The sequence below is a fragment of the Mastigoproctus giganteus genome, chromosome 3, assembly GCF_048544385.1.
Source record: "Mastigoproctus giganteus isolate SK-2022 chromosome 3, ASM4854438v1, whole genome shotgun sequence".
In the NCBI taxonomy this organism is placed as follows: Eukaryota; Metazoa; Arthropoda; class Arachnida; order Uropygi; family Thelyphonidae; genus Mastigoproctus; species Mastigoproctus giganteus.
Window position 1 is genome coordinate 99,918,319 of NC_143577.1, and position 24,338 is coordinate 99,942,656.

General features: G+C 35.4%; 1 protein-coding gene across 1 annotated transcript in view; it reads left to right on the plus strand.

Moving 5' to 3' along the window:
- LOC150088184 (cyclin N-terminal domain-containing protein 1-like) overlaps positions 1-24,338 on the plus strand; it is a 133,337-nt gene that overhangs the window by 24,304 nt on the left and 84,695 nt on the right. Inside the window, exons 2-3 of the mRNA XM_090370063.1 lie at positions 8,845-8,948; positions 22,511-22,679. Coding sequence (XP_090226189.1) covers positions 8,845-8,948; positions 22,511-22,679 — 273 coding nt within the window. The remainder of the gene's footprint in view (positions 1-8,844; positions 8,949-22,510; positions 22,680-24,338) is intronic.

Sequence of the window (24,338 nt, forward strand, 5' to 3'; positions counted from 1 at the left end):
GGAGCAGCAGTACGTAGCACACGCTTCTTGATTAGACCGGGGTCCGAGCCCGTCACCACCAAATACGGAGGATGCGGAAAGGTCAGGGAATGACCACCGCATATCCCGGAGCAATATGGCCTTAGTTGCTAATGCTCCTAAAAACCAAATAACAAACAAACAAACAACCTAAAATGCACTTTAAAGAAATGTGTAAAATTATGGAATATATTAATTACAATTCCCTTGACAACAGCCAAAGCAGAACATTCTGAAGGTAGAAAAGCAGATCAGTTTTTCTATCCTCAAAAGAACTGAGACATTTTTTAAGAAATGTAATACAGTTCAACATGATCTGGTTATGTCCATAACTAATTCTCTATAGAAGGAGAAATCGTCAAGATTGTGCTAGATTTTTATAAGAAGATTATTAAAAAATTATTGACAAACTGGAGGATGGATTTTTTGTTTAAGTAAGAGAAGGTGAACGAATAAATTTTATTTTTCATTAGTTATTCCATAATTAAAGAAACTAGAAATTTTCAGAAATCAAAATACAAGTTGCAACCATCCCTTTCTTGTGTTACAGGCGACTATAAAATAGGTCTTGAAATAGTGAATTTATTTAGTCTTGTCACTACAAAATTTTGTTTGGTGGTTGTTGTTGTTATTTGGTTTTTAGGAGCATTAGCAACTAAGGCCATATTGCTCCGGGATATGCGGTGGTCATTCCCTGACCTTTCGGCATCCTCCGTATTTGGTGGTGACGGGCTCGGACCCCGGTCTAATCAAGAAGCGTGTGCTACGTACTGCTGCTCCTTCCCACCTGGCTATGGAGGCGCCTTTCAGTTTGGTGTTGTATTTTTTTTTCTTTGTTAAAGCTTATGGAGTCTTAATAGTTAGTCATATTAATTAACTTATTTTTCAATTAAGCTAGAGAATTTGTAAATTACAACTTAATATTCATTGAACTTTTTTTTATCAGTGTTTTGACATGAATATCATAGAAAGCTAGTAGTACATTGGAATTTTAGGGTGTTTTAATTGTGAAAAATAAATAGTTCAAAGGTTCAGTCATGTAGTTCGGCATATATTTTTTGTTTTTAGCCAAGAAATTTTACTTTTAGTAAGAATATAACTACAGCAAACCCCCGCTATTCGCAGGGGTTACGTTCCTGAGAAGTGTCGCGAATACCGAAAACGCAAATACTGAGTTATGGCTCCCATAGTAATAAAGGGGTTCCGTTCCACAGTATGAAATATATAAGAAAAACTAGTCTAAAATTTTGTCTATGTATGTATTATATGTACCTTCATAATATGACTATGTACATAGACAGTACATAGTGAAATGCAAGCATATGGCATCGAAATGAAAATAAGAAACAATTTAATATTAAATGTAATATTTATTAGAAATTTCAAACAAATCTTTCAAACCAACGCCTTTGCTAGCAAAAAAAACTTATCCCGCCAGTGCTATCACCAGTTTTGCTAAAGTGTTGATAAAGGAGTTTTGCCTTTTCACGATGATGAGTGAACTTAACGGAATTTTATTTTGAGTTCGGTCTTCTATCCACAGATTTAAAGCTTTTTCCATCTTTTCTAATTTAACATCACGAGTTACAGAGCAAATTTTTGAAGCAATTAGCACGTTTTCACGGACACTACGGCGGATTTTTTCTTCCGATTTTTTGATTGATCGTACCGTTGACTCATTGATTTTATAATGTTTTGCCACTGAGGAGACACTTTCACCATTAAAAATTTTATCTAATAACTCAATTTTATTCACTAATGTCATCACTTTCTTTGATATTTTCACATTTCCCTTGTTATTCGTAGCCATATTTTTGTAGGGGTTAGAAAGAACTTGTCCACAATAAAGTCACTTTGTTCCGTTAACACACTCAAAAAAGTCTGTTTTACACTGCAAAACGGTAGATTTATCATTTTTGTAAGCATATCAATTTATAAATTGATAAATTCATTCAATTTATAAGCATATAAATTAAAAGCAAACGACGAAACCTTCCATGACAAGCGCATAACACATACTGAACAAGGATTAGCGAGAAACATCCATGCTCGCGATTTTGTCACCCCTCTCCCCCCACCCACTGAGCGCTGTTTTGAGCGGGCAAGATAATTTTAGCCACGCCCATGTTTTTTATGACGGAAAATATTCACAGCGCTTTAAAATTCACATTTTTTTAGGTTTCATTTTATATTAAATCGGCGAAACCGCGAATATAGATACCGCGAATAGCGGGGGTTTACTGTATTTTAAAACTCTGCAAATGTAAAATTTATAGTGTAATACATATGATCATATTTAGGAATCTATTAGCTTCATGTATTGTCAAGTAATCAATTAAATTGATTAATTTTCATTATTAATCAATTAAATTGTATTTAAACTGAAATCATGCCCTAGAACAGAGCTGCAAAGCAAGTAAGCAAGCACAAAGTAGCAGGAGTGCTGTGGTTCAGGGGAGAACCGAAGGGGGTGATTCTCCTGAGTCATTCCATGTCAAGTGGCCTAGGGTGCCTGCTTGATCTTGGTGTTATCAACTGCATGAATTCAGCCTAACTAAATATCAGCTCTTATACTTGTTTTCTGGTTGAGATATTTTCTTTCAAAGATTGACTCAAAATTTGAAAGTCAAATTTGACCTATCTTAAGGGGCAAATATCTTAATGTATGAAGAACTACTGGGAAGGACAGTGTTTCATCTACAAGGATCATGGTTTATCTCTTTTGTGCCTTTGCACTTAAGGCCTTAAAATTAAGCCTAAACATCAAGTAGTTTTATGTGCCATATTGTTATTTTAGTTGACATTAAATGGATAAGAAATATATTGAACAATGTCTTCAATTGTTTTAAAATCATTGAATCTGGTTTCAAAATCGTCCACAACATTCTCAATTTCAGAAACATATTCTCACTGTTTAATTCAAAAACAGGATATTTTTGCAAATGATCTTGCATATTTGTAAAATGGTCAATTTTTTTTCCTTTGAGATCCTTAGCCATTGCCAAAAATTGATATTTATATGCAGAAATACTACTAATCATGTCACCCACATTTTTATTTTTTCCTTGTAATTCCAAATTCAGATCACCTAATTTACTGGTAAAATCTGCCAAAAAAGCCAGATCACACAACCACTTCATATCTTGTAGCTTGCTGATAATTATCTCCCCTTTGATCAACAAATTTTTTAATTTCATTCAGCAAATTTCGAAATCTCTGTAGAAACTTACTCCGACTCAGCCACCTCACATCTGTGTGTAATATCAGATCCGGTTCTTTTTCATTGAGTTGCATTTTGAAAAGTCTCCTCTGAAAGATTTTTCCTCTGATGGAATTCACAATTTTGAAAGCGATGTCCACAACACTTTTAGTATTAATTTTTTGCTGGCTAACACTTGTTGGTGGATGATACAGTGATAACTCAAAAAATCTGGAATTCATCATCCTTTTGGCACAATGCAATGAATCCGTTAAGATGCCCCATCATTGCTTTAGCTCCGTGTTATTGATACAAGCTTAAATAGTGGTCATTTAATTTTTTCAATAAAATGTTTCAATGAGTTAAAGATATCAAGACCTGCAGTTCTTTATTTTAATGAACCATACCCAGCAGTTCTCTAGTAGCAGAATCGTCGAAAAACATACGAATAAAAACGAGCAACTGAGCTGTATCACTGACGTCTGTAGATTCATCCAGTTGTAAAGAAAAGGACACACAATTAGCAATATCAGCACACAATTGTTCGCTCACATTTTTACTCATTTTTTCGATGCGTCGCATCACAGTATATCGAGATAATTGCAGATCTTGAAGGGTACTTTTCATTTCATTTTTGTTCTTAAAATTTTCAAAAAGAGAATCATTTATTCCTAAAAATGCATCTTTGATGAATTGACCATCAGAAAATGATTTGCATTTTTTTGCAAGATGACTCACTTTAAATGATGCTGCAGTTACTGCTTTAGATTGTAAATTACGTGTCATGAAGAAATTTTGTTCTGCAAATAATCTGGATTTAAGTTCTGATTTATTTTTTCTAAGGTCACTATTTGGCGGAAAATCCGATTGGTATTTACCCTGGAGTGCGTTGGAGTGCCTTTCTAAATTTCCTTTTTTGGGTATAACCACAGAAGCATTGCAAATCAAACAGCAACATTTTTCTTTCACCATTACAAAAAAAGTATTCTAGTTCACACTCTTGATGAAAATGATACATTTTACTCTTTTTTTTTTGTGGTATTCATTTTAAATCAAAAGGTATTAAATTAATGTATAAGTACTGTCCAGTTATTAAATCAACAAAAGCAATGCTTACTGATTAAAACATTTTTAAGTTGAGCGAAGCAGAAAAATATTCTGTCTGAATAGCTAACATAGTATAATTGATGAAGAGGATTCCCGAATGAGGAAGTTGTTTCCAAAATAACCGGACAAACACACCACTGTTTATTGCTGTGTTTGGTTATATCCTTATAATAATCAGTTTTGAATGCCTTTTGTGATATTTCTTTAAAACTATTTCTGGAGTTCACAACCATAAAACAATAAAAAAAATTTTCACTTTCTGGTTTATTCGGCTTTTCTGTTAGTGCAATATAATTATAAACGGGTAGTAAACTCAATCTTATTGCATTTGCAATAATACTGACAACTGGAATTCTGTGGGATTTTATGGTGAAATGTGTTTCTCCTTCAATGAAATCTTCAATCACGCAAAAAAAAACAAAAATAAATTTTCAAAATCTGCTCTTCATTCCTATTTTTGAAGCTTCGTAAAAAAAAAAAAATAAAAAATAAATGAAAAAAGTAACGTGCAGGTAGTGAAACCGGCTGTGCAATATAAAATTTTGGTAGTATACCTGACAGTGCAAATTGAGGGATGATCTTATATTTAAAATTCTTCGTGATCGACCGAAATTAAAGCTGCAATTGACTCATTGGTCACCCCTGATATATACCATAGGCTTCTGTATCACCTCATAATTTATATGAATCCCATGCATTTTTCTTCTGTGCCACAAATCTCTTCAGTTCATTTTTGTTTTCCTTGTGCTTATTTCATACCTGACTCAACGTTGCACTGGCCACCTATGTCGACCTGATGCACTGTCTTTGATTTTGCGCTTCTTAACTAAGAGCATAACAACCTCCCTCACCTGTTCTGTCTGCCCTTTCTGTGTTCATTGTACTCCCATATTCAGATTCTGCATCTCTTATATCTGAGTGGCACCATGTCTCTGATATCCCAACAACGTCTGCCTTTGATGTCTTGACCAGCACTTCAAATTTATTTAGTATGTTCCAGAATTGGTGTACATGCAGCCGCTCTTGCCCTTAGTTACCCTAACTTAGTCTACATAAACCCCAGGAGCTCACATTTCACATTTGGTGAGTATGGGCTTGGCACACCCAGGGTCCTGAGCTGGATATCATCATTCTTCTCTTCCTTGGTGATTCCCTTCTACTTCTCTTGTTCTCTCTTAGGGTAAGTTAGAAATTTTTTTTTTTTTTTTTTTTTTTGGCTGGTGCAGCAAAAGCCTCGGGCTTCCTTGCACCATATGGCTAATGATGATAATAATAATAATAATAATATTTCTTTGTTCTATGATGACTCACAGTAAGCCTTGAAGTACCTTGCATCCCGGGCTGCTGCATGTTCCAATAGAATCAGTGCAAGAATCACTTTCACTTCTGCCTCTGACTATTGTCAGTCTATTAGTCTGTGTATCCCCCCCCCCCCCCGAAGCTTACAGTTTTCCAAGCTGCTTAGCACTGCCTATGTTGCATCAGCAAATATTCTAGCATCCTTTCTATTTAAGTGTATCTCATCCCTGCAGAAACAGTCTCTCCTGTTAAACACAGACCACTCTGGGAAAAAGTCTTCTCGTGAGCCTTGCACATTCTCTCCAGGGCCGAATCAACAAGGCTCTCTTCATATACTCCTTCCTAATCATGTCTGGGCTGAATTGCTGACACTTTGAAATTCATTGTTAATTCTCAACTTTTTCCCACATTGCTCTTTGCTTGTTAATAGTTGCATGTGCAAGATCCTGGTAAAAGTGATCAACAATAGACTGAACTGGTATTTCAAAAACAATCTATTAATCAATATACATGAGGATTCAGAAGAAATAGATCAATATTAAATCAAATGTTAAAATGGAAGCCAACATACCTAATGCATTCATCATATATGAACATGAGGTAACAGCTGCTTTTATGTAGAAAAGCATATGACATGGCATGGAAGTAATATATTCTGAAAGGCATACATACATTAGGACTAAGGGAAAGGAGCTTAATGAATAGAACTTTCAAGTTTGAGTATGAACTCCTCACTCCCCCCCCCTCTGTGGAGACTTCCATCAAGAAGAAGTTCCCCAGCGACCTGTTCATTGTGTTAATGCCACACTGTTTGCCATAAAAATAAATACCGTACCAGAAAAATTACCACCTACAGCAGACAGTGATCTCTATGTAAGTGATTTCACAATTTTTTTCCACTCTCAAAGCATGTGAATAAATGAACAACTACAGCAAGCCAAAGACAATGTTGGTAAATGAGCTCTAGACAACGGGTTTCAACTGTCCATTCAACAACATCAATCCACTTGTGTCAAAAATGTAACCTCCACCAAGACCCACAGTTGAAACTGGTTGGACAAGCATTTCCAGTACAAACAATTATATAATGCTTTGGACTAATATTTGACAAGAAATTAACCTTCCCTGAGCACTTAAAACAACTACAAACAGTATGCTTAGAAAAATTCAGTTTTCTTTGAGCATTACTGCTACAACAAGATCCAAACTAGATTATGGGGGTCCACTGCATGACTCAGCCAGACTGAGAATACCTAGATGCAGTATGTCACATAGCAATCCATAGCACCAGAGATAACCAAATGTACAGTGAAACTGGTGAATCACTGCTATTTGTCAGACAACAGAAACCGATTCTGAACTATGCATATAAAATAAAATCTATATTGGACTACCCTGTGTGGCCAGTCCTGTTTCTCCTGCAATGGGAAGCCATGTACCAAGCATACACCCAAGAAAGCAATTCCACCTGTGTACATCCATCTTAAAGAGTAACTCAACAAAACAATAATGAACTGAACAGCAATGTATCGGTATATTTCTTTGCAAAACTTTCACCTCCACTTTGGGAATGTTTTTACAGATAATCAGTGATCTTCTACTCCAAAATTGGGGAAGAGAGTTATGCCCTAAACGCTTGAGAGGAAGAGAGTTCTTATCTGACAAAAATTATTAACAGTTATGTACTGCTCATCACATTAAATTTGTAACCTTTTCTGCTGATATAAACAGCTCAAAATCTGGAAGTCACTTAGGAGCAGCAATAATCACAATGGTTGGTATATCTCAGACTTGCCAATTCTGGGGAAAGTCTGAGATATACTAACCCTATTCTTTAAACTAATCAAAGACTGCTACTTTTGCTTGGTACCAGGTCATAAAGGGGCAATAGGCAACATAGCAGCTGACTAAGCTGCAAAATCAACTACAACTTTGACAGAAGACTTTAAAATACTGTATGCTGATTTTAAACCATTGATCCACAATATCTGTATAATGCAATGGCAGACAAAATGGCAGGAACAAATTGAAAACAAACTTTTCCAGATAAAACAGAAATTAAATTGATTGGTCACCAGTTTAAGGTCAAGGAGACAGGAAGAAGCTGCTCTAGATCAAAGAAACAGGAAGAATGCTACTCATAATAGAATGCCCAAATTTTGAAACATGTCATAGAGGTTTTCAATGCTTAAGACACATGAATAACTTACTCTCAAAGAAGTGTTAGGGTACAAAGATAACATTTTGTGCTTATATTTCTGAATGCAAGAAACTACTAGAACTTTCTGTAATGACATAAAATATACAAACTGCAATGCATAATCCAAATAAAAACTGCCTTTTCAATAAGAAACTTAGACATTGCTGAATTTTAGCCTATTCCAAACTGAAACATTTCAGCACAAAGTGTTCATAAACACAGAGACCTGGTACATCATGGCCAAAGATGCTCATGCACCACTAAACACCAAACCAAACTTAGCTTCTCACAATTCAGCTGTAAGGTTTTTTTTTTTTTTTCCCTTCAGTATTTGCTATGTTAGGTCTAGGCATATTTTCATTCCTAGATCAGATGTTAATTGCCTGTAACCAGATATATAATTATATGTAACATAATCTTTATCATACGCTCATGTAAACATTTGCTTAGATTGTGTCAGTGAAATTATTCTTGTAGGGATGAAATCATCTATTACACACTCCACCTTAAAATCTTGTCCTTTATCTAAACCTTGTTTTCCAAAAAATGTACTAAGGCTGTTCAAAATACGAATGTTGCAGTTGCCTTGCATCCAAATCTCCAGGTTCATTTTCTGCCTATAAAAGCTCACTACAATTGTAAAGCAGTTATTAATCAGTCCAAACTAGATTTTGAACAGGCTACGAGTAGAAAACTTGCTTCTTGTTCAAATGGTATTTGGACATTTTGGACATTTGTAAAAAAATTTTTTGTTTAAATTTTATAATCTTTTTATTTACAGATGCACTAATTATTGAGAAAAAAAAAATCTATTTGAAGTCAGATGGCCCTCATGTTTCCCCTTCTGATTGACAATGCTGACATGATATGGACATATTGATGGAATGAAAATAATTTTTATTTAAAATTGTCTTCTATAATTATATTTAAAAATGAATTAAAGTTAAATAGCCATGATATTTTTAGATTTATATAAATAAATATTTGAAGAAATGTAATGAAGATATATCCTCTTTTAAAGGATAACTGGTCAACTGGCTCTGCTGTGGAATTGATTTTTAATACCTGTAGCAAACTAAAAGAATCAACAGTAGTGAAATATTCTGCAGTTGAAATTTTTGATAGGTAGGTATGGTGTTATGGATTATAGTTTTGCTGGTTGGGAGGGTATATTATTGTAACAGGAAAATCAGATTTTCAGCATGCTGCACTGGCATGTTACATTGAAACCATTTTATCATAAAAATGAATAAGAACTACTTAATTCATATTGTTCTATTTTCTCCTACATCACTTTTGTTATCCATTTTGAAAATTTTTGAGGAACTGGAACATGAGAGTGAAAGAGATGATATACAGTGGCCATCACAGAAATTTTCCACTGTAAATAATAGAGAAGTTCTCTGAGGTCCATGCACAGAGACATGATGTACAGCTAACATGCTGGTAGTGAGAGGTGCAGTGGTTTCCATCATTTGTGCTTAGTCAGTTCCAGTAATAGTGCAATAACCCTGGGGGCTCACATCTGGTGAGTATGGGCTTGGCACACCTAGGGTTCTGAGCTGGATATCATCATTCTTCTCTTTCTTGGTGATTCCCTTCTACTTTCTCTCTCTCTCTCTCTCTCTCTCTCTCTCTCTCTCTCTCTCTCTCAGGGTAACTTGGGAATTTTTTTTTTTTTTTTTGGCTGGGGCAGCATAAGCTTCAGGCTTCCTTGCACCATATAGCTAATAATAATAATAATAATAACTGCAGAAATACAGTACAGTGTTGCCAATTCACTTGCATTAAAGGAGATGCAGAAACTAGTGCCTATTTGCTCTATTGCCTATCACCGACTGTAGCTGTTCCCTAGATCTGCCAGGGGCAAAGGTTGATGACATTGTAGAGTGGATATCATCTTTTAAGGGCACAAAAGGTGATATAGTTGTACACGTTGGCACTAATCATATCAAGAGTAGGAGACCGTCAGAATTACTTAACAAGCACAGGTCACTGTTGAAAAAAAGCCGTGAATTACGGTTGAATTTGAAAGTGTCTGCAATTCTGCCCAGACACGATAGGATGGAGTATATGATGACAGCCTTGTCGATCAATTCGGCCCTGGAAAGATTGTGCAAGGCTCAAGGGGTAGAATTTTTTTTCAGCCTGGACTGTACTTGTTAACAAGAGAGACTGCTTCTACAGGGATGGGATACACTTAAATAGAAAGGGTACAAGAATATTTGCTGATGCTATCGAGGCAGTGTTAGGTGGGTCGGAAAACTGCTAGCTTGGGGGGAGACAAAGACTAATAGATTAACAGTAGCCACTGGCAGAGGTGAAAGTGATTCTTCGACTGCTTCTATTGGAATGAGCAGAAGCCTCAAAAACAAGATGCAGGATATTTCAGAGACTGCTGGGAGTCATTGCGGTACAAGTAAACACATGGGTTGTGTTAGGATTGCTAAGAATAGAAACAAGTGCATGTATACTTGTGTGTACACCAATGCTAGGAGTTTAGTAAATAAATTTGATGAATTTGAGGTATTGCTCAAAACATCCAAGGCAGATATTGTTGGGATATCAGATATGTGGTGTCACACAGATATAAGGAACGCAAAACTGGAATTTGGGGAGTACGTCTACAGAAAGGATAGACAGGATAGGAAGTGAGGAGGGATTATGCTATTAGTTAAGAAACACATAAAATCCAAGGAAGTGAAGCCAGTCGACATCGCTGGACATTGCAGTGTCGAGTCAGTTTGGTGTGACATAAGCATTGGGAGATCAAAATTGAGAGTAGGAGTGTGCTATAGGCCTAATGACTCTGATGAGTATAATAAGAAACTGTACAGGGAAATAGAGTGGGCCAGTAAATCAGAGAGTCTTATAATGGTGGATTTTAATTTCTCAGATATTGACTGGAATTTGTGGGTTGGTCACTCATACACTAGCAAGGCTTTTGTGGATTTATTGGATGATTGTTTTCTAAATCAGCATGTTCAGGAGGCAACTAGAGGGAGCAATACTCTTGATTTGATTATCAGTAGTGATTCTTCATGCATTAAGAATCTGCAGATAAAGGAACCACTAGGTGGCAGTGATCACAGTGTGCTGAAGTGGGATTTACTCAGAGAGGTAACTACCATTAGGGGTAAAGGGAAGGGTTATTGCTTTTGTAAAGGCGACTACGATGGACTGAGACAGTATTTAAATTCTATACAGTGGGACCAACTGATGATGTTACCAACAGCAAATTCAAAATGGGAAGCATTCAAAGAACTTATCTTGGAAACTACTAGGCTTTACATACCAACTAAGAAATATTGTTCAAGGTTTAGGCCTAAATGGATGTCAGATGAACTAATGAGACATATGGCAGAGAAGAAAAATGCATGGGATACATACAAATTAACATGTGACACAGAAGCCTATGATAGATACAAGTTGATCTGTAACCAAGTTACAAAGGAGGTTAGGCAGGCGAAGGTAGATTACGAGAAATCTTTGGCAAGGGATGTAAAGAAAAACAGCAAAGAGTTCTTTATTATGTAAACTCTAGAAGGAAGGGGATGAATCAGATTAGTCCACTTGATATCGATGGGTGAACTGTTGATGATCCTTCTCAGGTAGCTAACAAATTAAATGAATATTTTGCATCGACATTCACACATGAGGAGTTATTCACTGAGGGGAATGCCAGAGGTGTATTCAACTCTGGCAGTAAGCTAGAGAATCTTTAATAACTGAGAGTAAAGTGGAGGAGAAATTGTTGAAGATAAACACAAGAAAGGCACCTGGCGTGGATGGGATCTATCCAGTTATATTAAAGGAGGCAGCAAAGGAAGTAAGCAAACCCTTAGCCATAATTATGAGAGCTTCCTTGGACTCGGGAGGTACCGATAGACTGGAGACGTGCAAATGTGACCCCAATTCACAAAGGAGGATCAAAGGCTGACACAAGTAATTATAGACCTGTGAGTTTAACTTCTGTTACAGGAAAATTAATGGAGGCACTGGTTAAAGAAACACTGCAGGATCATCTAGACAAGACTTCAGTTATAGCTCGGACACGGCATGGTTTTGTTAAGGGGAAGTCTTGCCTGACCTGTTTGATTGGATACTATGATGCAGTCACAAAAGAACTGGATGAAGGGAATAACTTTGATATTATATCCTTGGATCTTAGAAAGGCTTTTGATACTGTTGCACAAATTGGACTGCTGCACAAATTGGAGGCAAATTGCTGCTATGGATAAAGGGATGGTTGAGTGGCATAAGACAGAGTGGTAATCAATGGATACTGCTCATCGTGGACTAATGTTATTAGTGGAGTCCCTCAGGGTTCAGTGTTGGGTCCATTATTGTTTTCTGTATTTATAAATGAAATTGATGATGGTATATAAAGCTTAATGTCCAAGTTTGCAGACGATACGATGATTGGCAGGGTTGTCAAGGAGACTACTGACACTATGCTGCTCCAAGAGGATCTGGAAAGGTTGAGCAGATGGGCTGAGAGGTGGCAAATGAAGTTTAACCTTGAAAAATGTAAAGTACTACATATGCGAAACAGCAACCCCAGAGCAACATATCAACTCTGTGGTACTACACTGACAGTGGTAGAGAATGAAAGGGACCTTGGGGTGGTTGTGCAGGCAGATATGAAGTTCTCTGAGCAGTGCAGATGGGCTGCAAGAGTAGCTCATGGTGTATTGTCAATGATATATAGGAATTTTTCTGGCAGGGATAAGGAGGTGATTATTCCCTTGTATAAAGCAATGGTTAGGCCACACCTAGAGTACTGTATACAGGTCTGGAGGCCTCATTTCAAGAAGGATGTAAAGCTGCTGGAATGAGTACAGAGAAGGGCAACAAGATTAGTTAATTTTTCTCCATGCTCCTACGAAGAAAGGCTTAATTTTTGCAAATTACAGTGTCTGGAGACTAGGCACCAGCGAGGTGATCTGATAGAGGTGTATAAAACCTTGAATAGTTTGAGTATGCTCAATGCTGATGGGATTCTTCCTCTTGCTTAGAATAATCACCTGAGAGGGCATAAATTCAAATTGAGGAAAGATAGATGTAGGATAGACGTGCGGAAATTTGCCTTAGCCAGCGGGTGGTTAGTTGGTGGAACAGACTTCCATCCCTTGTCGTGGAAGTTGATAGCCTAAATAAGTTGAAGGCTGAGCTGGACAGGTATTTCGAACGAACAGAGGGGTGAAGTGGTTTTTTTTTTTTTTTTGGCTGATGCTGCATAAGCTTGCTTTCTTGCATCAAATGCCTCTAGTAATGCTAATGTTTAGAGTGATCAGATGTTACATTTTTCTGCAATTGTCCCAGTTTTTTTTTTGTAATGTCCTGGTGCTCTTCCAAAAGAGTTTTGGTGGGATTATTTTGTAAGTATTTTCATGTGTCTATTTTTTATGTCCATTTTTCATGTGTCTATTTTTTCTGAAGTAAATATATGTAGATAAAATTAGTAATATGTAATTTGTTAATTTATTAATGTTAATTTGTTAGTGCAGTTAACATTATTGTAATAAATTACATGTGTATATTTTACACATAATATTGTGATTTATACATAATAGTGTGAGGTACTATTTATGTATGAATACAGGAACTCTCCAACTTATGTAAGGGTTACATTCCGCGGAACACTACGTAAGTTGGAATTTCCCTCCATGCTTGTGCAGCACTCGCAACTGTGTTCACTGAATTGATTGAATCAAAAAAGAAATGTTCGACGAATGTGTAAATAGCATTATTTATTGTATTTCAATTTTTTATCTCATGCACAGGAAAAATTATAAAAGCGTGCAATTTAAAAATTATAAAATTACAAAAAAAGAGAGGAGACAGGCATAATGTCAGCAAGTTTTACCTCTCTAGTATCGTTGTCAGAATCAACATCTTCAGCTGATAAGTAGAGGGCTGTGTAGATTTAGAAGTCAGCCGCTCAACCTTACAAAAGAACATATTAATGGATGACTGGACAGTGGCTTTTTTCTTTTCATCTTAGATTTCTTTGTAGCAAGCAAGCATATCATTCACTCCCCTCTGTTAACTTTTAAGAATCGTTCACTGTCAGGATCCATCTTCTCAAACCTCGCTATTGCTGATGCAATTTCACGAAATGCCATTGCCATCTCTCTGATGAAGCGTCTCAGCTCCTCATTTTGGTTCATCTTGAGTTTTTTCAGCATTTTCTTCTTTCACTATTGCTGCCTGCAAGTCAATACGTTCTTCGTTAGATAATTCCTTCTCTTCTTCCTCTATTAACTTCTCCGTGTCTTTGGCATCAACCTCCAACTGAAGTAGCTCTGCAACGTTTACAATCTTATCTGTAACACGCTTCTTGATTAGACTGGGGTTCGAGCCCGTGACCACCAAATACGGAGGATGCGGAAAGGTCAGGGAATGACCACTGCATATCCCCGGAGCAATATGGCTTTAGTTGTTAATGCTCCTAAAAACCAAATAACAAACAAACAAACATGGATATGGTGACTTTATTGATGCCCTTAAATGTACGAGGATTTCCAGAATTGTACACAAGCAGTGGTTTTAATCTGTAATCTCCGACTGCATTAACCCCAAGCAAGAGCGTGGCCCTATCTTTTGATGCCTTGAAACCTGGCATTGTATTTTCTTCTTTGGCAACGTATGTTTGATCCGGAATTTTTTTCCAATACAGAGCAATGTCGTCAACGTTAAAAATTTTCTGCGTTGAATAGCAATGCAGAAAAAAACTGTGTTGAATCAATAAATTTTCCAACACATCACAAAATTTCTCTGCAGCTACAGAATCGGCACTGGCGACTTCACCGCATACTTTAACATTGTGGAAACCAGCACGATGCTTGAACTTATTAAACTACTCATTGCTTGCCATGAACTTGGGTTGGGGTTTGCCGTACTTATCCTTAATATCTTTATAAATACTTCTTGCTTTTGCTTGAATGGCCATTAGACTCAGGGGCATTTTCTTCTGAATCTGATTTTCCATCCATATTATTAACGGCTGTTCCATCTTTGATATAGTACCTGAATGCTGTTTTGTGATCACTGTTGATCTCAAGTGCTTTGATCCTTTGAAATGTTCTTTTATACGTGCACTGTCCTTTAAAATAGTATACACTGTTGAAGCAGTGAGACCTAATTCCTTTGCAATAGATGACAAACTTTGTCCTGCTTCGTACTTCATTTTCATCTTCGTATCTAAATCAATTTTGTTTGGTTTCTGCCAGCACTTGCACTTTCCGTTGGTCCCTTTCCCTTCACCATAGTAATAAGTAAATAGGAATTAAGAGAAGATTCTGAAAATTTATGTTTTTTTATATGATTGAAGATTTCAGTGAAGGGGAACACATTTCACTATAATAGCGTAAAAACCCACACAATTGCAGTTATCGCAAATGCAATAAGATCGAGTTTACTACCCATTTATAATTAGATGCACTAACAGAAAAGCCCAATAAATTGGAAAGTGCAAATTGTTTTTGTTTTTTGACCTCCAGAAACGTGCTTTAGAAAAATATCACAAAGGGGTTCAAAATTGATGGGAACATATGATAACGATGGAAGGGTAGTGCAATTTCCATTATAAATAAGACCTTTTAGAGAGATAAATAGCTTAGTAATATAGTGAAATTTTCAACTTCCAAGGACTTGGAACGAATTACAAAAAAAACAAAAAAAAAAACAGTGTTAATGGGTTCACATTACGATATTTTCACGATACCTCCATTTATTCCTATGGGATGCAAAACACGTTTCCCCGATTTTTTTTTTAAATTTGCACCGGCCGGCAAAAACTTACATAAAGTCGAATTTCTGTAAGTTGGGGATTTCCTGTATTCTATTTTCTTCTCATTTGGTAATATGCCTATGGCATTTATAAGGAAGAATATATTGAAAAGAATGGACATTAGTTAAAAAAGAGATTATCTTGATAATAAAGTGAATGCACAGTTATACCTGACATATTTGATTATTGGATGTAACAATCATGCTGATATAAATCTTCACTTAAAATGAACAAAATGTAACAGGAAATTTGCCACTGCAGTGTAAAGTCTTCTTTATGCTACTTGGTGGAATGAGTAAAGAAAGAAAGAAAAGGAAGGCTAGAACTTTGTTGTGGAGTCTAGACATGGTTTTGGACACTATGCTCTGGCTTCCAGAAATAGTGGGATTTTATTATGAAAATCATTTATCACCTATTATCTTCTTTTGTGAGCTATGGGCAACATACCTTACCATGCCTATATTAGCTCATACTTGGGTGCTCACCTCCACCATAATAGGTTGATAGCATAATGCAGGGGTTGGTAAGCTTTCAAAAAGTGAAGGGCCAAATTCACTCTGAAGTATAGGGGTCCTGTTTGCCAGATTACTGTAATGTAGGAATACATATTTATCAGGGTTATTCTGAAAGAAAGGACTCTAATGTTTTATTTTCAAAAGTTACAGAATTTTCATAAGATACCGAAAAGAAATTGCGTAGTTATAAAAATTTTGCCATGACATAATCACCGTCAACATTCAAACATTTTTCCCAGTATTTGAAGAGATTTTTAAAGCCTATTGCAGAATTATGTCATGGCACTGGAAATATCAGTGTTATCCTGCTGATTTAACCTTCATTGAGAAATGCTTACTTTCAGAGGTGAGGATACAGATGGATCTGTTGGGATTGGGGCAGAGAAAAACCTTCTGCATAACAGTTGCCATTAGTTGTTGATCCCTAGCTTAATTGAGGAAAATATACTAATTTTGCAATAAGGCTCAACAGCATAGAGAATTCAGCAGGATTGAAATGAATTGACTGATCTTTGCTGTCAGAAAAACTAAACATGATTCAGTTGTTAGCTTCTTCATCATTTTAGACTTTCAGAACAAAGCTTCAGTGGGCGTTTTGAGATATTTCATAGCTGTGTCAAGGTTTTTTGATTGTTTTACTGATATAGTTGAGTAGTGAATGTAGGGCTGCATCCCACCAAGTAGTCCTTTTATCTGTTTGCATCAAGTGTATTACATAAATTAATGAATCTTAACCCTATTAAAAATTAAGAGTTAAGGTAGCTCATTTAATTTTGAAGCAGAAAGAAAGAGCATGTGTAGATTACAGCTACATATGCATATTCTGGATACTATTCTATTCATCTTGGAAAATACTATTCTGGTACAGTATTTGCCAAGATGGCAGTTCCTTGTGGTCATATTCAGATCATTTTGTTTCTTGAGCAAGCGTTGGCATTTTCAGTTTATGAGGCTAGATTATCTATGAGTTTGAGATAATACAAACTAAATAATCCGCTCAAAGGACTGATCAACTCCACTTTCTGTAATTTTCTCAATTTTAGTACCAGAGCATATGATTAGCACTTTTCTTTTCAGAAACCAAACGATTATCCTCAATAATTCTATTTATCACCATGAGATGGCAGAACCATGTATGGCTTCTGAATAACAGTTAATATATTTCAGAAGCCATTTCGATTAACTCTAGTTTAGTGTCAACAGTTGTCCATAATTGAGGTTATTGTGAAATGTTGAACAAGAAACATCATATTAATTATATATAAAAGTACATTGTTTTATAAAAGAAACAATTTATGGGTGTAAAATAAAGATGACAAATAATTATTATTGTAACAAGCAGAGTAATGAATCAGATGATCCTCCAATACTCAGAAACCCCAATTAAAGGAAACATTTTCATATTGATTCCGATTCATCATCAGATTCAAACAAGGAAAATATTGCCCATAATCCAGCTACCAAAACAAATCTTAACTTAGTTGGAAACTGAGCTGGAATCCTAACAAATGGGCTCGAAATATAAAGAACCATAAAAAACACAAGGTATGCACTATAAAAATAGGAATGGATGTTTAATGCCTGCAAAAGAATTTCTAGATAAACCATGTCAGCGTACTCGGAAATGTAATCAAAATATCACTTCTGATTAAACAGAACAAGCCATGAGGGCGTTTTACAACTTGGAGAGTCAAGTTAAACAAAATATTTTTATACGGGGTTCTACTAGGATTGCAACAATAAAAAGACATCATCCCAAAGGTAACACTGGGAAGCCAAGATCTCATTCTTTCACATTTTATATTCTACAAAATGGGCAAGATGCAAGAAGTATTTTAGTGACACGTATCAGATAAGTGACGGACAAATATAATTGTTGTTCAAAAGATGAAGTTCCATCTCTGAAAGATCACCGAGGTCACCATGTTCCAGGCAATAAAATTGATGGCTCACATTTCATAAAACATATAAATTTGTTTCTGACTTATACCAGTCACTATACAAGAACTCATAATCCCAGGCATCGATATTTGAATCCAGACCTTAATATTAAGAAAATGTATGAACTCTATGTTAGAAATTGTGAAATAAAAGAAATAACATCAGTGAAAGAAAAATATTATTACAAATTTTCTATTAAATTCAATTTGCATTTTAAGCGACCTTCCAAGGACACATGCCAAACTTGCGATTTCCTGCAAATGATAATGAAAACCGGACAGCAGAAACTGAAAAGGAATTACATCTACGCAGGATAGAACTGGCTCATAGTCATATGGCTGCAGATTGAAGAATAGCATTGGAAGAAATTTATGTATTTAGTTTTGACTTAGAAAAACCTTTAGCCATTCCCAAACTTACTACATCAGTGGCTTATTACAAGCGAAATTTATGTGTCTACAATTTTGGCTGTCATGATTTCAACAAGGATGTCAGCTGTATGTATGTTTGGCCAGAAACTGAAGGATTGCGTGGTTACCAAGAAATTTCATCATGCTTAATTAAGTATATATAATCTTATGCTAAAAATCATAAAAAAATAATAATGTACTCAGATTTGTGCACCGGACAAAATAGAAATATTAAAATTGTTCTAAGTTTATTAAAACTATTTCAAAGTACAAAGATAAAAGCTGAATCAATTGAAATGAAATTTTGGTAAGTGGACATAGTTATTTGCCTAATGATTCAGATTTTTCCATTATTGAATAACATGCGAAGAAGAATCAAAACATTCTTTCTCCCCTGATTGGTACGAAATCATCAGCACATGTAAGAAGAAAAAACCGTTTGATGTGATTGAGATGACTCATCAGAACGTTCTTTCCATGAAACCAGTAGAAGATTCCATCACTAACAGAAAGAAAACAATTACAGGATTACTAGTCAACTGACTCAATATGTGATGGATTAAATTAGAGAGGTCAAAACCACAAATTATACAATTGAAGTGCAAGTTTAACGAAGATATAGAGTTTGATTCAATAAATATTATAAAATCCCAAGCAGGTAGACCAATATAGACCAGCCCTTGTTATATCCTTCTGGTAGATCTGTAACAAAAGAAAAGAGAAAATACATGATGGACCTATTCACACAGATATTAGGAATGCAGAATTGGAATTTGGGGAGTACAATGTGTACAGACAGGATAGGAAGGGAGGATTTGTTATGCTGTTAATTAAGAAAGACAAAATCAAAAGAAGTGCATCCAGTTGATATAGATGAACAGTGCACTGTTGAGTCAGTTTGGTGTGTGACATAAGCACTGCAAAAGCAAAAATAAGAGTAGGAGTGTCTTATAGGCCTAATGACTCGAATGAGTACAATGAAAAATTGTACAGAGAAATAGTGGGCTAGTAAATCAGAATGACTTATATTGGGGGATTTTAACTTCCCAGATATTGACTGGAACTTGTGGATTGGTCACTCGCACAATAGTAAGATTTTGTGGATTTATTGGATGATTGTTTTCTGCAGCAGCATGTTCGAGAGACAACCAGAGAGGGTAATCAGCAGTGATCATTCGTGTATTTGCAGATAAAAGAATTTGCAGATAAAGGAACCACTAGGTGGCAGTGATCACAGTGTACTGATGTGGGATTCACTTAAAGTTATAATTACCATCGGGGGTAAAGGAAAGAGTTTTTGCTTCTGTAAAGGTGAGTACAGTGGTCTCAGACAGTTTTTCAATTCTGTACAGTGGGATCAACTGACGATGATGTTACCAACAGCAAATTCTAAGTGGGAAGCATTCAAAGAATTAATCGTGGAAGCTACTAAAAGTTTCACACCTATTAAGAAATATTGTTCAAGGTTTAGGCCTAAATGGTTATCAAATGAACTAATGAGACTCATGATAGAGAAGAAAAATGCATGGTATGCATATAAATTATCAGGCGACACAGAAGCCTAGGGCAGATTTAAGCTAGTTTGTAATCAAGTCATAAAGGAGGTTAGGTAAGCAAAGGCAGATTACGAGAAATCTTTAGCAAACGATTCTAAGAAAAATAGCAAGGATTTCTTTACTTATATAAACTCTAAAAGGAAGGGGATGAATCTGATTGGTCCACTTGATATCGATGGTTTGACTGTTGATGATCCTGCTCAGATAGCAAACAAACTGAATGAGTATTTTGCATCTACATTCACACATGAGGAGTTAAGGTTTGAAAATGCCAGAAGGTTATCAAATTGCAGCAGGGTACTTAATGATTTTGTAATAACTGAGGGCAAAGTGGAGGAGAAATTGTTGAAGTTAAACATAAGAAAGGCACCTGGGGTGGATGGGATCTATCCAGTTATATTAAAGGAGGCCGCAAAGGAAGTAAGCAAACCCTTAGCCATAATTATGACAGCATCCTTGGACTCAGGGGAGGTCCCCACAGACTGGAGATCTCCAAATGTATCCCCAATTCACAAAGGGGGATCGAAGGGTGACACGAGTAATTACAGACCAGTTAGTTTAACTTCTGTTCTGGGTAAAATAATGGAGTCACTGGTTAAAGATGCATTGCAGGATCATCTAGACAAGACTGCAGCAATAATTAAGACACAGCATGGGTTTGTTAAGGGAAAGTCTTGTCTGACAAATTTGATAGGATATTATGATGTGGTTACAAAGGAACTGGATGTAAAAAATAATTTTGATATCATATACTCGGATTTCAGGAAAGCTTTTGTGCATGGAAGACTACTGTACAAATTGGAGCAGAATGGTATTAAGGGTAAGTTGCTACAATGGATAAAAGGATGGTTGAGTGGGAGAAGACAGAGGGTGATAATCAGTGGGTGCTGCCCTTCATGGACTAATGTTATTAGTGGAGTTCCACAGGGTTCGGTGTTGGGTCCAGTGTTGTTTTGTATATTTATCAATGATATTGAGGAGGGTATATCAGGCTTAGTGTCGAAGTTTGCAGATGATACAAAGGTTGGCAGGGTTGTTAATGACAGTAATGGCAGTGTGCTACTGCAACAGGATTTAGAAAATTTGGGCAGATGGCCTGAGAAGTGGCAACTCAAGTTTAACTTTTACAGATGCAAAATACTGTATATGGGTAGAAGTAACCCCAGAGAAACGTACCAATTGTGTGGTACTACACTTAAGATGGTAGTAAATGAAAAAGACCTGTGAGTAATTGTGCAGTCAGATATGAAATTTTTTGAGCAATGCAACCAGGCTGCCAGGGCACGTCATGGGGTTTTGTCAATGATATATTTTGCTAGCAGGAAAAAGAGGTGATTGGCCCTGTGTATAAGGCAATGGTCAGGCCACACTTTGAGTACTATGTACAAGTCTGGAGGCCTCATTTTAGGAAGCATGTAGATTTGCTTGAGAGTGTACAGAAAAGGGCAACAAGATTGGTGAGGGAAATGAATTGATCCTCTTACCATGAGAAGCTTAAGTTCTGCAAATTGCAGTGGCTGGAGATTAGGCACCTGCGCGGTGATCTGATTGAGGTGTGTAAGGCCTTGAATGGGTTGAGCATGCTGAATTCTGATGGGATTCTTCCACTTATTCAGATTACGAACCTAAGGGGGCATAAATTCAAATTAAGGGAAGACAGATGTAGAGTAGATTTGCGGAAATTTGCCTTTAGCCAGCGGGTGGGTAATTGCTGGAACAAACTTCCATCTGTCGTTGTAGAAGTTGATAGGTTGAATAAATTTAAGGAGGGAATGGTGTGATTTTTTTTTTTTTTTTTTTTTTTTTTTTTTGGCTGGTGCTGCATAAGCTCATACACTTGCTTTCTTGCATCACATGCCACAACTACTTAATATTGAAATGCATTCCTCCCATTAAACATGACTATTACAAAAATTTAATGAAAAATTAAGGTGACTGTACATTAGATGCATCTGACATTGAAGATATTATTTATTGTTGATAATAATAATAATATAATATAATAAAAATTAATAATAAAATAGTTTCTAAATCAATTTTCTTTTGAAAGTTCCATAATAAATGTTATAATGACTTTTATCTTATTTTTTCTGCAATTTCCATGTTTTCAGTTGCAAAATTGATTAACTACATAAGTTTATAGAAAATTTGTAAAAACATGAACAAATTTTTTTGTTATATTTATTTTTATGAATTTTATATCTTGTAATATAAAACCTAGATCTTAAATAATACACTATATAATATTTGTTGGTGTATATATTTCAAGCTAAATTTTAAAATATAATATTTATAACTTTATCAATTTTTTTTGTACTTTTTATTTCATGGAGTTGATCAGTCTGGCTGCTAAGTGGCTCAAATATAAATAAAAATATTAATTAAAATGAATAAATACAACATATTTTTCAATTTTTATGAGTTTAATTTCTGACATTTATTTATATAATTAATGTGTGGTATTTTAAAGGTTTCTAGTGAAACATATAGAGGATCTCTATGTTAGTGTCAAAGAAAGTAGTAAGACAAAAGGAAGAAAACTGCAATGGGAAGATGTGGAGAATAGAATTCATCATCAGTTGATTTTAAGAGTAATTTCCTGCATTCAGTTAGCCAGCAAATTGCATTCTCATTACAAGGTATATATATATATATATATATTTTTTTTTTTTTTTTTTTTTTTTTTTACATACGCTCTCTCTCTTATTATGTAGATTAATTATATTTTGACTAAATTAGATTTTCTATTATTTTTATCTACAAGGAATGCTAAAACAATGGAGTTGGACAAGTTATGATGTGTTTTAGTGTGTCTCCAAATGTGTTGAGTGGAGTTTTCAGTTATTACTAAATTTCTCATGTTTATGCATGCATTGAACTGTATAAGGAGTTTGTATATGTTATATATAGTTATGTGTAGTAGTTCACAGATTGTGTAGAATTCAAGGTGTGTGAGAATTTGGTTTGAAAAATTGAATTGTCTTCCCAGTTTTACTGGTCTGCTCTGTATTATGATATGATTTCCACTTGCTTCAACATTTTAGGGACCCTGCACTATTAGTGGTTTTTGTTCAAGTGATGCTTGTGTATAATTTGCATCTGAATGGTTTAAAGATTAAACACTGCATTTTTAATGAGTATACAAGAGAAGTCTCATATTGTTCTCAGAAGAAACCATACATAAAGTGCAGCTGCATTTTCACACAACCATATAGTTTTTTGTTGCATTTCTCTCTCATAATGTGAATCTATCACAAGATACCTTGGTATTGCATTTCCATAGCTTCCAATGTTTTACTTTTTTGAAAGCAGTAGATTTTGCAAATTTTATCGAAAGAAGCCAGAAAATTTTTTTTAATATTAATGTTGATCTTGAAATTAAATATCACTGACAAATACATTTTACCTTAAGATACAGCTATAGCTCTATGTACTAGTACATTATTCAAGATATTTCCAAAGTTTTGTCAGAAAGAGATCTGAACAGAGGTGTTTTTTTTTTTTTTTTTTTTTTTCACCTTGCTGAATATTCTCTCACCCTCAGCATTACTCTGAGGTTTGATAAAATGCCAAGCATGTCTCTTAAACTTTGTTGTATGTCCAGCTTCCTTCTTACATTGTCAATTCACCAACCAAGCCACTATATATGCTCTTTCTTTCATAATAGCTTCTGATAGTTTCACATGCTGAAACTGACAGAACTAATACATTGAACATATTTTTTTATCTCTTTCTTTATTTTCACAGATACTGAAAATTTATCCACAAAAATTTCAAACTTGAAAATAATGATTGTGCTTCCTCAGTATTTTTAAGTACATTGTTTTTCATTGAGAACTTGCATAGAATATAGTCATATACGGCCATAAAGTACTTCCTCGCTGAACCAGAAACATTGAACTTTTCTGAATCTAAAAGTGAAAGTTTTAGATTCTTCTGATAGTTTCACTTTATCCAGTTTTTCATTTATCCAATGCCTTGAAGAGTAGAAGTGAGAGTTTTAGACTCTTCAATATCTTGGCAGTAATGCTGCCTAGTTTGAAATATCCTTCTGTTTTGGTAATCAATTTCCAAAAGGGAAGTGGAAGATTTAAAAACTGTTGGGCTAACAAATTTGTAGATCGTATTTTTCAGTGTATTATGGATGTGAGGCATGTTTGATACAAAACTACATTAGATTTAAAAGGAACAAGCAAAATACTTTATTCATGCCAGAAGAAAGGAACATGAACAGCCTTTCTGCAAGAGTGAGGATAACCAGCCTAGAGTTGCCAGCTTGCTTGGATTTTTTGTACCAG